The sequence below is a fragment of the Eutrigla gurnardus genome (assembly GCF_963514095.1).
Source record: "Eutrigla gurnardus genome assembly, chromosome: 9".
In the NCBI taxonomy this organism is placed as follows: Eukaryota; Metazoa; Chordata; class Actinopteri; order Perciformes; family Triglidae; genus Eutrigla; species Eutrigla gurnardus.
The window spans coordinates 10,663,293-10,679,195 of NC_139923.1; the positions used below are offsets into that span (position 1 = coordinate 10,663,293).

A 15,903-nucleotide genomic window follows, 5' to 3' on the forward strand; every position below is an offset into this window, starting at 1 on the left:
TACAGCTCAGGAGAGAGATAGACAGGAGCTTGAAATAGGCTAGTCATTATATTCCAATCCTTTTTTTTAACCTCCTAGTCGTTCGTAGACGCTGCCAGTCATTCTGTTTGGAATGGAAGGAATTAAAGGACGAGCTGGGGGGAGCGGCCCACGCTCCCCGCTGGCTGTTGAGCCTGTTAGTGGATTTCAACAACCAGGTTTCCAGGTGAACACAAAACGGAATGCCCGGCGTAAAGTGCACAACAAATGACACAGAAAACTCGACTTCTCTGTGGCTCTACGGGTTTCACAAGTAATCCTGACCATCGGAGATGTTTTTGACGTTCACAAAAGCAACGTTGTTACTGAAAGAATATTTTCATGCTTGTTGCAGCACTGTGTTGACTCAAGAAAAAGGCCACGGGGTGCTTCAGGGCAAGTGACTAAAACGAGGCGGACAAACCGAGATACAAATATATTTCACTAGTTGTTGATCCAAAGGGTAACTTGTTTTCATGATAAAGAAAGGTGCTTATTAGTACGGGGAAGACAACCGCTGTCATAAAGACACAAGACACTCTGCAACTGACGACCCACATGTGGAGCTTCACTCCGCAGCTGTGCCGTCTAGAAGCAGAAAAAACACCTACCATCTGTATTGTAATGGAGCCCGGGTTTAAAAGCACGTGTCAAATTGATGAAACACTTGCGAATGAGGAATAATTGGTGTGACGAGTAAATCAGAATGTGTTCACCCTCCCCTGCCATTTTGTTTTAAGGTGTGTGTCATATTACGTATCTCCAAATTGTCTCCAATTTGTCACAGAATCAAAGTGAGGTTAAAACGGCCTAATTGGACAGCTGAGGAAATCGAGTGTGTCGCGTCTGCCTGAGGCTGGACCGAACGCAGGATTTCACTCTGACACTGTGGCGTTCCACACTGGTGCAAATAATCAAAAGCACCATCCGTGGTCAGAAAGGGAACGACACAAGCACGGCGCGGTTTCAGCTGTCTGATTCACACGACTATCACCGTACTCGCTTGTTAAACTGTTCCGCAACAAAAAAAATTGGTCCGATTCCTAAACAGAATGCAAAACTAATTATTTTGGGAGATAGGGAGATGCGAGTGAGAGTGGTTCATCCTTATAGATGAGTGGGAGAAAAAAAATTGGCTTCTAGTGTAGTAAGATGGCTGACAAGGAAACGGTTTATTTTTAGCAGTGTGTTTATGTAAGTGACTAACATGTTGTGGAATAATGAGGAGGCTCTCTGGGCCCTCGGTGGAGCTACAGAGATGGGACTCTCAAAGCAGCAGAGGGTGATTGAAGGAAGCTAATGAGCAGGAGGGGAAAAAAGAACACAGGAGTAGAAAGGATAAAAAAAAATAAAAAATACAAAGGAAGAACGACAATACCAATGGGAGGTCTCTGTAAGGCAGGAGTGAAAAGGCAAACACATAGAGATGAAATAGTGGAGGAGAATGTCATTGCGATGGGGGAGGCAATTATCATGGTTAGGGGGGAAAGACAACTGGCATGAAAAAACATTGTTTTTTTTATGATTTGCTGAAATTTTACCCCTAAAAGCAGAAAAAAGGACTGGAGTTCCAGTGAGCATCTAACTGCCGTGATTTATGAGCTCATTGCTGTTTTACAACGCCTTACGTCCAAATTGCTTTATCTCTTTACTCATATCAGTGTTACAGTTTTGCTACATTTGGTTCCATACTCTCATTTTTATTTCTGTAACGTGTCGGGCTCTGGACCTATTTCAGTAGCAGTTCTGTGGCACAATGCACTTAAGTGCCGTGACTCACCGAAAACACTAGAAAACAGAAATACTCTCCTCTACCTGGATTCTGAAATCATCTCCGTTTTGCCTTCAATATCATTCTTCGCATACTTTCAACTGCACCCCATATTATCTCACATGCAACAAGCACTCTCATACATGATCTGGTACCTCTTCTCAGGAGGGGGCTCCTGATTGGCTGGCGGTGGTGCCTGCGCCGTTTCCTGCAGGTCAGGGATATTGGCAAAGTCATCTTGCTCGGCCACACCAATGGCCAAAGCCAGGACCACCAGCTTCCCCTCGCTGGCTCCCCCGTAAAAATAAATACCATAAAGAGATAGAAACAGAGATAGAACAAGAGGGCAGAAAAGAGAAACAGATGCCAAGGATAGGGAAGTCGGATATAAAGAAGGTGTGGTGCAGGGGGGAGAGAAGAAAAGAGAGGTCATTTCAAGTGACGGCAAGGACAGAAAGCAGAGAGGCGGCGGGACAATAAGAGACCATATGAGAGGAAACAGAGGAAAACACGTTGCTAAAGAGAACTCGGCAACGCCACATAACAACAACAACAACACCCCAGCAGTAAGCACTTTGTCCAGGGAAGGATATTAAGAAGAAAACCTAAACTGAAAGGCCAAATTAATAAAGACTTAATGGTTTTAATGAAGTGGTGCTGACAACAGGTGCAAGCTGTGTTCATATTGTACAGACAGCACACAATTAAGGAAACTGTTGGTGATTAGTTAATGATTGTTAATGGATATGATATTCAGCAGCTTGCACATCAGCTTTCAATCATGTAAATGGTATGTACAGGCCTGTAGGTGCACACACACACACACACACACACACACACATACACACACAGACACAGACATCACACCACCCACACTCCCAGTAATTTATTTAGTTATTTAACCTGCCTTCTGCTTTCCCTCCAGACTCACCTTTCCCATCCAACACGCCTGTCGTCTTTCTCCAGAGTTAAGATTTAATTAAGCCTCATTAAGAAGATCTGGACTAATTGTTTCTATTTGAGTGACACAGTATCTTGAGATGCTCGGTGTACGCCATCGTTTTCTAGGTCACTGCTCTCTCACTCTTGTGTTGCACTCTTCTTGTTTCATCTTCTCCATTATGCTACGCTAACTCTCCAGATCCCTTCCCCCCCTCTTCGCTATCCCCCACCCTTATTTCTCTGTCCTCCTTCACTACTTCCTGTCACCCACACGCGCGCTTCTATAGCTTAAGCCTCTGACTGCATTACAATAGCGGCGCTAAGAAAATACAGCGCTGCCAAGCCGTGGAGAGATATCCCCCTAAACTTCACAATTTCATCCTTCTTACATGCCATCAAAAGCTTTTCTTGCAAAGCCTTGTTTAATAATCTTCGTGCTCGACGTCTATACTAGTGGTTCCCAACCTTTTATGTCTGATCTACCCCCACAACCACTTTCAGATTAACTTCACCCCCCGTCATAAATGTGTGAGTTTAAAGTGAGTTTATAATCTATATAATCTGTCTCAAACATTTATCCATTACTTAAAGATAACTGTCTGAACTTTTAGGCGTTATTTTTTATCTAACTATAACCTTTTATTCATGACCTTTAGCCTATATTTGAACTGGTATACTTTTAGTTTATTGCTTCAACTGGTTATTCAAGTCTTTGAGCTAACAGGTTCAACTTCTCTGCTTAACCCTAACCCTCACTTATCATCTCCATTTCATTTAATAGATTAAATCCACTCTCTCCACACATCCCCTAGCAACTATCATCAATCTATCATTTGTAAGTGTGCTCTGACCCATCGACCCATATTTGTTCTAAATTGCTTGATTTGTGTTCTTTTTAAAGGCCCATCAGATGATGCAAATTATGCAAGACAATTTCTCTACAAGCTGCTAAAATGGCTTCACCGGAGTTGTGACTTCTAGAGAAAGAGTAGAATATGTTGCACATGTTGCCAATAAATACATTGATTTTAATACTTAATGCAATGCTGTGAAGATATTTAAATGAATAAATAATTCTACAATAAATGTCAGGCTTCAAATAGTCCCTGTGATTGGTATCGGACCAAAAAACATCCCTTAATAATCTCTTCAACGGAATGGTGCTTATATTGATACTAAGTATAACTTATTGGTTATTGGATTCCTTTTCTCTCGTCGCCTTTTAAGTATAAGCATTTACACTCAAGATTATTGGTAAAACACTTTAATTAATGCACCAAACATTAAGGAAGCAGAGGCAGATAGGGAGAACAGACATTAAGGACACAAGGATAAGTTATTGATTTCAAGCCAAAAAAGCATGGGAGACTAATCACCCAAAATCCATTTGGTCAAATGGCTCCAAAGGCTAGATATCTGTCAATCACATCAACACATTCATTGAGCAATGATTCACCCAGATAGGGAATCTTGCCAAGATTGAAATTAACTGGTTTGAACAGTGGGTCATGTCTATTACTGGACTGCTCTGTCATCAATCATATGAGGTGTTGCCGTTGCAGAGAAGGAGATACATCACAAAGCATGACCGCAACCTCACATTTACAATGATGAGTTGACTGGTTTAGTTGGACATTTTGACCGATGTTCCCAATGACCTTGTGCTACCTTGCTAATGGTCAGCTAGCCAGTGACATTAGTGCAGCTGTGTCATACTGAAATGCCAGGAGAGGCTTTTACCAAAAGGGAAAAAAAAGAATAACGAATGGTGAAATGCTACTATAAATAGACCCAGTGCACAGGGACATTAAACACATGTTTTACCTTGGCAGTGTCCTTCGTCATCCCTTCATCACCCCCTCTCTCCCTCGCCTGCCGCCCCCCTCCACTTCTGGCCTGAAGTAACAATATGTTGTGGAAGTAATGGTGCCCGTGACATAAGATCAATGCTTCAGGGTTAACACAAATCTACACACAGCTGCTTAACCCTTGTTCTCTCACTGATGCACGGTGACACATGGGCCGCGTGACGGACACGTCCTGACACACATGTCAGCAAGCTCACAGCACAACCAGCAGACACAGATTTACCGTTAGCATAAAAGTTACAGCGGTTCTGGGAAAAAAAGAGGTGCCATCTTAGCTGCAAATACTCATGAAATATGGATAAGGTCTACCGGTGTGTCTCCTAAGCAGGATATTTAACAGCCTTTTCAAAGGATGGCTCAGAAAAATAACATCATGTAACCGAGTGGGATGTCGTGAATTTAAAATGTGACTTTTTATGACACCATCTCATGAATATTATGAAGCGCCGCAACCGGCTCTGTCCTGCAAAGACAATTGCAGCAGACAGGCTGAATGCCACCCAAACAGATGTTACTGTTTAGCAGAGCGTGCAGTCTAAACACTGAGCATTTTTTTATAGAATGGAATAGAAATAGCGCGCGATATGTCACCACTTCCTTGCCATTTTTCACGCGCATGATGTCAAAGATTCTAAAATTAGTCAAGTCTGTATTTTAACAGATTGCTCAATAAGAAGCGTTATTTATTTAAGCTGATCACTGATACACCACTGAGCATTCATAGGAAGAAAGCTCTCATTGCTCATGATGGGTATGTCATTAAACACTCGGGTTCAGGTGAAATTTAAAAGGATCATGAAACACAACAGGTAACCATATTTACTCCCACTTCAAGAATAATATCTAATAAAAATTACATAATTGTAAATATATGTATTTGACGTCTTGCTTTAATGAGATGTTGATCCATCTCTTACACAACCACAAGGCTTAGAGCTGACAGCTTAGCTTATTTACATTCATCACCCTACCCTTATTAACATTTATAATAGATTTTTTTCAAATAAGCCAACCTCTGGCCTTCTCATCAGCCTTCAACTTCATCATCCTACATTAACCGTATGTATTAACTGTATGTAGATTATTACATTGCAAGCAACGACTCACAATAACAGACACCACTCAACACACATTTATACATGTATGCACACACGCACATAGTACCTATTGTGACAGACAGAAGTAATATCCTTCCCTGGATCTCAGATGCAAACTGAAAATAAACACCCGAAAGAAGAGGCACAGACCACAAAGGTAAAAAGGTAAAGCAGATTAGTTAGGGCTTAAACATAAATCATTATTAACAACTAATTAAATTACTTTAAACACATGTATAAAATAGCATTGCATAGCAAAGCATGTACTGTGAGACACAGACAGAGGCCTAAGCAGGTGACACAACAAAAGATTCCTTAAAGATATGAGGGAAGAGTTGTAGAGACTCACAGGAAGGACTTGACGTCCAGGCCGCGATTCCGCATCTGATCCATAGTGTAATCCCAGCTGCCAGGATTGGCACTTGTGCGCCCTCCTACTCCACCTCCCCTACAGCGTGGGGCCCCTGCTCTTGATGGGCTGCCCCTTGCGCCTCTGGGACCGCCTCGTGTACCTGCACCCCCACCCTCACCACTGCCACCACCTCCCTCTCCTCTCCCAGCACCCACGCCTCCCCCAGGCTGTCCAGGTGCGGTGTGTAACTGTCCCAAACTCTGGGATGTGGTGGGCGGATGGCCGAGCCCATGGCCTGGCGGGTGGATGAGAGGCTGCTGAAGACTCTGCTGGCGCAGCAGTGTCCGAGGCCGGGAGGGGATGTGCTCCAAAGTGGATGCATACGATAAGACTGGATCCCCAAAGCTGGGAGGGCAGAGGAGCAGGGAGGAAAGAGAGCGCGAAGAAGGCCACGGACGGCAGATGATGGGATGATGAGGAGGGAGGAGGGAGTCAGAGGGCATGGAAGAGGAAAGAGGAGAAGTAGATGTCGGAGAGGAGCCGTGGCAACGGGGAGTGAGTTGATCAGAAGGAGTGAGGTCAGGAGATGAGACGTAGAAAAGAGGGAGAGAATCATCGGGGATGAGACACGGTGGCACAGGGCAGTAGGGAGACACAGCAGAGGAAGTCAGGTTGACGTCACGATAGATACAGGAAAGTTCATCCGAACAGGAAGTTGATGATTGTGAGGGGGAGGGGGAGGAGGAGGAGGAAAGGTGAAGAGTGAGATTTGATGACAAAGTGGAGAAGAAGGCAGAGGGAGGAGCATTGGGAGGTGGAGACAGGAGGAGGAGGAGAGAGAAAGAGAGCAACGTGAGGCAGCAGCAGTAACAGCAGTAGCAGAAATAGCAGTAGAAGGTGCAGCCTGAGTGATCGCTGTGTGCCGTGTACTGCTCATAGGTCTGCGTCGGCGAGCTCGCTCTGCGTGCCTGCGTCAGGTGTGCGTGCGTCCTGCGTGTCTGTGCGGTCTGAGCGTGCAGTTTGCGTGAGGGCGTGTTTCGCACGGGCATCGGTCGAAGGTGCACCGTCCGCACGGGCGTCCCGCGATGCTGTGCTACGCGAGGCCGTCGAGGCATGTGGGCTGTAGCTCTGCAGCTTCCAGGCGTTCTCGATGAGGGTTTTTTGGTCTGATGAGAGAACCCCATGTCCTCTACCCGTCAGTCAAGTTTTCCGTCTGTGATAGCCTCTCTTCCTGTCTCTAAGTCTTTTTCGTCTTTTAAATACATGCTGCACCCCTAGAGACATCCCAACAGCCAACCAAGTCCCACAGTATGACTCCCTCCCTCTGTCGGCCTCTCATTCTCCACTCCTCCCCTTTATAAATAATGCTTAAATGGCTCATTGCCTTTATAACAAATGTTAATACTTGCATGTTATTAAGACACTTACACATACATCATTACTCGGTTTTGTGGTCTCTACTGTATAATCTTTTTCATATTTGTATCTATTCACCAAATATGTCCTCTCTCTCAGATCTCTGTGTAACCCAGACTACATGAATTAGGTCATGAGAGAGCTATTCACATCCGTTAGGTGCAGTTTACTAGACTCTGCGTTACTTCACCTAATATCATTTTGCATAAGGCTTTTAGTGTCCATCATGTTGAACTGTCACAATAAAGGATACAAAAGAATAATGGAAGATTGTGTAGAAATAACACATATGTGGGTAAACCAGAAGAAAAGTAAAATAAAAGGAGTGGATTTACAGGGCGACAGAAAGATGGAGCGCGCGATGGGAACGATAAGGTGACGATGGAGGAGAGACAGAAAATGGGGTGCGAGACACAAACACAAGAGACACAGACACTTATAGCAGCCTGAAAATAGAATCCAATTATAGACAGGGGGCAAAAAGAAAGATGAGAAGAGGAGAGAAGGAGGGAATGAGGAGTGAGGTGATGAGCGTAAATGTGTTGTGGAGGAAGAAATCACAAGCACGAAGGTGCAAAAAAAAAAAAAAAAAAAAAAAAAAATCAGTAGGCTAACTGAAAATGAACTGCATTTACAACATGCTGAACACAGGCCCTGTGTTAAGTTTTGCTTCATGGCTGAGGGGTACATGCAGTCAGTGACTAGCACGCGGTTCACATTCCTGCCTAACTCCAAACTAATTAAAAGCCTGGCTGGCACGGTATGAGGCATCATTTCAGTCGGTGTGTGAAAATAAGACTATTTCTGTATTGCACTTTTGAAAGTACACTTGCAGGCAGTGCAGTTCCTCACATAAATAAATCATTCGCTCCTGCAGATTCATACACGAGGCTTTATTCTGCAGCTGGACCAACTGTGTCATCTGCAGGTTTGAGTCAGTGTGATATGGCTCGGGCAACTATTGTTATCTTCTCATGATGACGCGAGTTCACATTTCCCCGGTGTTCTCACCTTGATCTGTGCGAACCTGGACACCTGAGCTGGACTTTCCTCCCCGCTGAACTTGACCTACAGTACCTCACCTTGTTTCTACTCTGATTCCCTGATTCAGTCATCTAATCATAGCCCCCTGCTGAGGTACAAACTTGTAAGAACAGCATTTGCATTGTAATAAAGTGTTTATTCTACTTCACAGTGACTGTTTTGAAATGTTTTTTTGTTTCTCTACCCGTTTCTGAACTCACTCGCTGGATCTCAATCCTCCGGACTGCAGGTGACCCTGGACAGTCTGCCACCTCCCGGCCTTCACGCCCTCTGTCACCATGCTCTTCACGCTGTCACTGCCATTGGGACCCCCCCCATCATCCCCATGCCCAGTTGCTGCCCCCTTCTGCCCCCCTGACACTGCCCCACTAAGAGAGACAGACAGGGTACGGGGGTCCCACGGCAGACAGAAGGTATAGAAGAAGGAGAATAACGACAGGCAGAGGAGAAAAAGACCAAAGAGCATGAGAAAGACAGACAAAAACACACACACACACACACACAGGAAAATAGATTGAGTAACCACATGGCTAAGGAGGTGAGACAGATCAGTCGAGTGTGTGAGGGGGCAGGTTTGGTTTTTCCAGGCCAAGTGAGAGGCAGGAGGAGGAAAAGGTCTGTGTGGAGTCCAGTGTGGAGAAAGAGAGGGATGGAGGAGAGGAGAGCAGGGAGGAAGAGGAGGAGAGTTTACAGGGAGCCTGTGGAGGACGGAAAACCAGCAAGAAGTCACTCCTTTGGGCCTGGAGGACCAATACTACAGCTGCCAGCATTCACTAGTGGAAACAGTGTGTGGACGCTGGTTATTTACGTCTCATTCTCTCAGTAATTTAGGCATTTGGGGCTTGAGATGTGCTGCTAAACAAGGGAATTCAAAGATAGGATCGGAGGAAAGCCGGTACTTAAGTGCCTCATGAGCTCAATCGACACATTTGGGGAGATATCCGAAGTGATATTTGGTTAAAATCAAGTGCATTTGTTTCTGTGGAATGTCAATTACACTCTTCTTTTATCTTAATGTGTAATATTTCATTTCCTAAACATCTGCTTGTCATCTGATCACCACTCAGCATCAATACCAGTAAACAGGAAGTAGTGAAATACCTGCAACACACAGTAGAAAGGATCATATGGCCAATCTAATCATATCGACCTCCTAAAAAGGTACAGAAGTTAATCAGCATTCATTCTTAACAGCACTTGTCACCTCAGATTTCTTCTCAAAATTGGTTTTAGGTTTAAAATGTCCTATCTAGTCTGAATGCGGTGAAAAATAAAGCACAGTAGTGCCCTCTGGTGACATGCCTATATTTCATTAATATGCATGGTGCTCCTGCATGGGGTCGGGGGGTGTTACACTTGCATTATTTCCCTCTGAAGGTCACCTTTCACATTTAATTCTGACCAACTAACCTGACAGTGTGTGTGGCTTAGTCATCAATCACAACAACAGCATGGATGACACTGCTGAAGCAACAGTCACCACGAGAGACGCAGGCCTCATTTATCGAGCACAAGGTGAATGTCTTGACTCTAAATTAAAAGGTAAGAGCCGATACATAAATAAATTAAATAATCACTGAGAGCATTTACAGTAATATATCAATCCGGTTTCTGACCGAACCTAACTGACAGAGGTGATTTAGAAAGAAATATAGCCCCAAAATCTTCTCCGTTTTTCATCTCCAAGGTGTCAGATTGATCAAATTAAGTATAATATACTTGATGCATAAAGTTGAAAAATGGTTTATGTCATTTCACCATGAGTTTAGGATTGTGTCAAGCCTGTTGCTGACAGAAACAAAACGAGTTCAATATGGGGAAATAATAGTATTGAATGTCCGATCCAATAAATCCTTACACATGGAGAGTGATCATGCAGGGTAGGTAACCTGTTTGATAAATGAGGCCTGGTGTCATTACAGAGATTGAAAGCTGCTGATCTCAAGAGAATCTCAAGCAGGAAATAATTCCCAGATGTCTGTTTTCTTTAGTGGCATATTATTACCAGGATTCAGGAGATCCTTCTCTGTCTATTCGAGTTAAAGTTCCTTATGTCAGAATTTGTTTCTGGCTTGAATACACTACAGATAAAAACAGCCCATTTTACTCTTACTGCAGTGAAATGGTAATTTATTTAATTTTTACCGCCTGAAAGACAGGACCTGCTGAAAAAATAGCTTTATGGAAAATAAATGACAACCTTGAGTTTTTTTTTTTTTAAATGAACTTCTCAAATACGAGCACGAGGGTCTAAAGCTGATTTCCTGAGATCAGCAGCCATCATCTTCAGGCAGAGTTTTCAGACAGCAATCCATATATCCACCGTGTTCATAAACACACAGCTGTCTCCTTTCTGCAGGCAATTCCACACACAGTCCTCAACAGCTAGGTCTATTAAAGATGACCAGTTATTAGACAGTTTATCAGACCGATGCCTGGTAGCAGGACGTCTAAGCTTAGAGCCGTCTCGGTGCCCGGAGGGAGATAGGTATGACCTTGCTACTGCTTTATTGGATTCAAGTGCCTAGTGAGTGAAAAAATGACTTTTATTGCATCAAGTCAAAAACACTGTTACCCTATCTCCCAATATGATAGACAGCACACACAATTCAAGTGCAGTGTTAGTGCAGTACACATCAGATATTAGGTTGATGGGGATCAGAGAGAAGCCACAGATGTAATGAAAAACCACAGGTGAACACTGGCACCACATTGCGACCCGGTTTAACGGTCAACCCTCCACAACAACAACAATTTCAGTTCACACGAGAAAAGGGACAGGGAGATGCACAAATGACAGATAACGTGGGTTAAAGTATACACGTCTTTTGGAGAGGGAGGCTACGAGGGTTGTCCATCTCCATGGTTACAACCCCATGGGAAAGAGGTGAGAGGTTAAAGGTCAGGAATTAGTGGGACCGGCAGGGCTGTAGGGAGTGGGGGGACATCTGAACATGCACCTCTTTGATCATTAGGTGACGGGGCTGTGAGGAGTAGCGGCACAAATGTGCCCGGGGAGGTTACAGGGCTGTGCTGCTTTGACGCTGCAGTAATAGTCGAATGGCTGTAATGCTGTCATGTGCGTGTATGACATTTCCTACACTCACATTTCCCAAGCATATTATGACTAATCATTAGTAGCCATTTGTGCCCTCCAGTGCTCTAACGGTGGGTGGGTTGTTATTGTTGTCATTATTACTGTTGTTGATGGAAATCGCATTATACCACAATAATAACTCTAGAAATTGGCAGTTTGTGTATATTGTAACACTATGACTATTTATAGAATGGATATTTCTCAAAAGGCCTTTGGCTAAATATCCCTTGTTACTCATGAGAAAATGTCCGTGGGGAAATAAGAATAATCAAGATTATGAAACTATGTGGATTAAATAAATTGCCAGGCATTATAACATCTCCATCTAATGGGTCAATTTGATGAGTGGCCAGTGGAGGTGACTACACAACTAGAAAAGAGGATGGTGAGGAGGGGAGAGGAAAGGAATGCAAGGACGGGACTAAAGGAAAGGAAAGAGGAAAGGGGAAGGGAAAGGGGGAGAGTGGCACTGCCCCTGCCTCGTTACAGCCCTGCTCAGGGGGAAGTCTCTTACCAACCTTGGACCAAGACTCACTTGAGTGTGAGGCGAGGATCTCCATATGGGGCATAGGGAGAAATGTTTAGTACGAACTCCTTGGGCGGATAGGAGCTCCACCTCTGCTGCACTGTGCTGCTGTCATTGTTATTCCAAAAGTCTCTGTCTAGATCACTGTGGCCAAAGAGAGAGACAGGTCAGAGCAACACAACTATGGACAGCCTGGGCACCAACCAACCATTCAGCAAACAGGCGCTCCTGCTTTGATGCTTGGTTTGAGGAAGACGGTCGGCCTTACTGCTGCACTGAATAGGAGTTTGAAACAAAACAGGCCCAGATAATGTCTATTTTCCACCCGAAGATGACAAATCGCCATTGTTGTTTGATTTAAAATTAAAAAAAGGGGGCAGCCTGGGAGAAAAAAGGCATTCACAAAAGCTTTTCATAAAGCAATGTGCTTTAGCAAAGGCACAGAGAGAGATAGAGAAGGATAAGCGAGAAAGGAGGAAGTCATAATCTGATGAATACATAGAGCATGTGATTACATTCTGTTCATCTAGCACGGCAACCACTGATGAAACACATTTGAGTAAACATTAAGAAGTCAGGCCCCCATCCTCGGTGTAAGCGGCGAGAACGCATGAACGCATGAGACACAAGGCAGAGAGGTAAATCGCAGACAGTCAAAGTAGAGGAGGAAAAGGTGAGCAGAATCACTGATGTCATACAAGTCACACAGCAGTGGTCAGGGCGGAATCACAGGGACAGAGCGGGAGAGAAAGGCAGCGCACAAAGAGAAAAAGAGTTTGGAAGCTGAAATGGCCAACGGAGCACACCAATGCTGCTGGAGCCAGTGAGAAAGAAAATGCAAAAATTAAGAGACCGAGGGACTCAAGTCAGAATACATTCACATAGTCCATCTTTAGTGATTAAAACCGTTCGTACAGAAAATAAAAAAGTAAACACAAGACATTGAAAGGTAGCTGAGATGGCAGCAGGCTATAGAAAAGAAGTAGGAGCAGGTTAATAGAGGCATTTTGTGGAATAAAGTATTTTACTTAGCATTACAAAGCTGACATTTCCTTGTGCTGACCTATAACCTTGTTTCATCAAGAACAGAAAAAAACCATAATCTGAGTTTGAGCCCTGTAAAAAATGTTAAATCAAAATCTTCCCAAACATTTATACTCAACGATTTCATGAAGCCACTCAAGCCCCCCTCGGTTTACTTAACCTGCACCATTATAAGCAATGACAGAGGCCTGCACTTAATGGAGACCTATCTTACAGCCCATAAGATAAGTGCAGGATCAGGCTCGTCCAGCCAAAAGCTTCACAGGTAAATAATGCAGATTTAATCTATCCTGATTAAATCACTAACCTTTCATTTGATGTCTACCCAAACATGTGCTTGTAGAGATCGTGCTGTTCAAGATAAAACACCAGGCCTCATTTCCTGCCCTGTTTGCGTGGTGTACACCATGGGACTGGACCAAATGGAGTTCATTATCACCACATTATTCTACCCCAACCAGTTACCAGGCACTTACTTGATGGCTTTCTTCTCCCCTCGCCCACGTGCCGAGTCTGGAGTGTCTGCTGTTTCCACTCCTGGCTTATTCCTCTTCCCCTTGAGCCAAGCGAGGGAGGAGATGACAGAGAACGCAGAGAAACAAAAGGTTAGCTGAGATTTGTCCTTTGAAGCTGCGGTTTTGCTTGACTAATTTAAAGTGTAAATGCCTCTCCCATCATCTCAGGAACACTGTGCCTTCAGTCCTTTACCTGATGGTCTCCTGATTATACTCATCAAAGTCAAATCAAATCTGTACTGGAGAGCCATTTCTAACTATGATTATCATTTGCCACCACCCTGAAATTTACATGGCAATTGCCTCTTTAAGGTAATCCGTTGGGTACTGGAGAGAAGCCTCTAGAAAGTCCTGCATCTGCCTGATTTCAAATAGCTAGAGCATGACCTGCTGTAACCATGGAAATAATAGCAATTTAAAGGCCTCGGAAAACGAGGTCGGCTGGACTCATCCTACTGGAAAAGCTCATGACAGTTAAAGGTGTTTCACAAATGTCACAATGCAAGTAATCTCTATTGACGCTTTGCTACAAGTGGGAAAGGTAGGGGATCAGTCTAAAGCTGCCCTGCCCAACCCCAAATACCATGCATGCTTCCCTGAAAGTGATGCTCTGATACACATGACGGATAAGCGAGGATTCTCCAGGCTAGAAAATGAGTAGGAGGAAAACACACTGAGCTGCCGCCAGGGCTTGGCCTGGACATTTGGATCTTAAGTTGAGGGGCAATTTCCTCGGTAGGCTTGCTTGTTGGAGATTGAGCTTGAGTCTGGATATCTTGAACAATGCAACCTCCCTGCTTCCACATTGCTCTTGTAATAAGCATTCAGGATAAGTCTTTCCAGACCTCACTAGAGTTCTGCTACGTGGCCCTAACCCCAGCAACATATCAGGTTTGTGTATTTTTAGTCACAAAAAGTGTCGGGCTTCGGTTTGCTTATTTCCAATATAATGTATCACTAAATATGTTTTTTCTCAGATTGTCTCCATCCATGCCTGTCATTTGTAATGCCCACTGACCTGTGCAACGTAGCATAAGACTTAGCTGGCATATTTTAATGTACAATGTATTTATGTCACCTAGTTTCTTGTTGGGCGGTTGGTGTTATTTTTGTTTCATTTTGCCCTAAGTAGTGAGTGATGCATCCCTCCTGCTAACATTTAAGGTGACATGGAAAACGTGGTAGCCTTTGCTAAGAGCACCCAATTTGAACTTAATTTACATTGACAAAAGAAATATGTTGATCCAAGAGGTATTTCTGTACAGTTTCATCAGTCCGATCCACTCTGTTGCTAACGCAATTGTAGCAGGGTAGCTGAAAGTTGAAATTTCCCTTGGGATCAATAAAGTATTGATATATCTATCTAGCTATGTAGGAAGATGGCATATCCTGATCTTAATTCTGCAGGCTAAGCTCTGATAGGGCAATTGTTTCTCAAACAGCCACCAATGGGCTCAACATCAGACCTATTAAATGAGTTTCAACAGTCTGGAACCAGACTAATGATCAATAGTGGATGAAATACAGCACAAACATAATCTCTAATGGTTCAGGGAATGCATTGGCTTTGTGGAAACTTAATTACCAAATAAAAGCCACATTCATCAGGCTAATAGAAGAAAAAAACAAAGCTGATCTCGGTTACACCAAACCCATAAGGCAGATCATTTAATATGACAGGTTACAGTGTTAGATGATATTGGTGTGTTGTTGTTTTTTGGCAATATTAGTCAAGTTCAGTCAGTTTGGGTCTTAAAGGTGCCAGTGCAGGTAAGGATCTGGTCTCAGTTCTAGACCTGATCAATGATGAATGAGCAGGCACTCGGTAGAAGATACCTTCCCCATCCGGTGGCACCAAGAAGAGGTGCCTACAAACATCTTTCTGATGAAGCGTCTACTCGAAATAAGCCATTTTCTTGAAGGCTTGGCAGCATCAGACGCAGCATTCTCAACCGCCCATACTCAAGTCTTCATTAACACAAACCCATCGAGCCAAACAATCAACATGGCGGAGATGCAATCAGCCAGAGCAAGTGACTACATTGTCTCAGATCTATGTATGATGCATGCAGTGCTCATAAATAGCAGAAGCGTATGGAAATGCATATTGTGTCACAGCTTCTATACTGAGCGTCAGAACCTTAGAGGCATACAGACGTAGACTAAGATAACACAGATATCGTTTCAAACTACATCCCACACCTTGGTTATTG

General features: G+C 43.8%; 1 protein-coding gene across 2 annotated transcripts in view; it reads right to left on the bottom strand.

The window, feature by feature from the left end:
- Positions 1–15,903, bottom strand: part of syt7a (synaptotagmin VIIa) — a 64,450-nt gene that overhangs the window by 17,058 nt on the left and 31,489 nt on the right. The window contains exons 3-7 of one of the 2 annotated variants that reach the window (XM_084018215.1): positions 13,652–13,731; positions 12,141–12,275; positions 8,709–8,876; positions 6,046–6,453; positions 1,945–2,076 (exon numbers count right to left, since the gene is read on the bottom strand). In XM_084018215.1, the coding sequence (XP_083874341.1) occupies positions 1,945–2,076; positions 6,046–6,453; positions 8,709–8,876; positions 12,141–12,275; positions 13,652–13,731 (923 nt within the window). Of the gene's footprint in view, positions 1–1,944; positions 2,077–6,045; positions 7,361–8,708; positions 8,877–12,140; positions 12,276–13,651; positions 13,732–15,903 lie in introns of those variants that run through there. The other variant, XM_084018214.1, reaches the window with a different exon arrangement.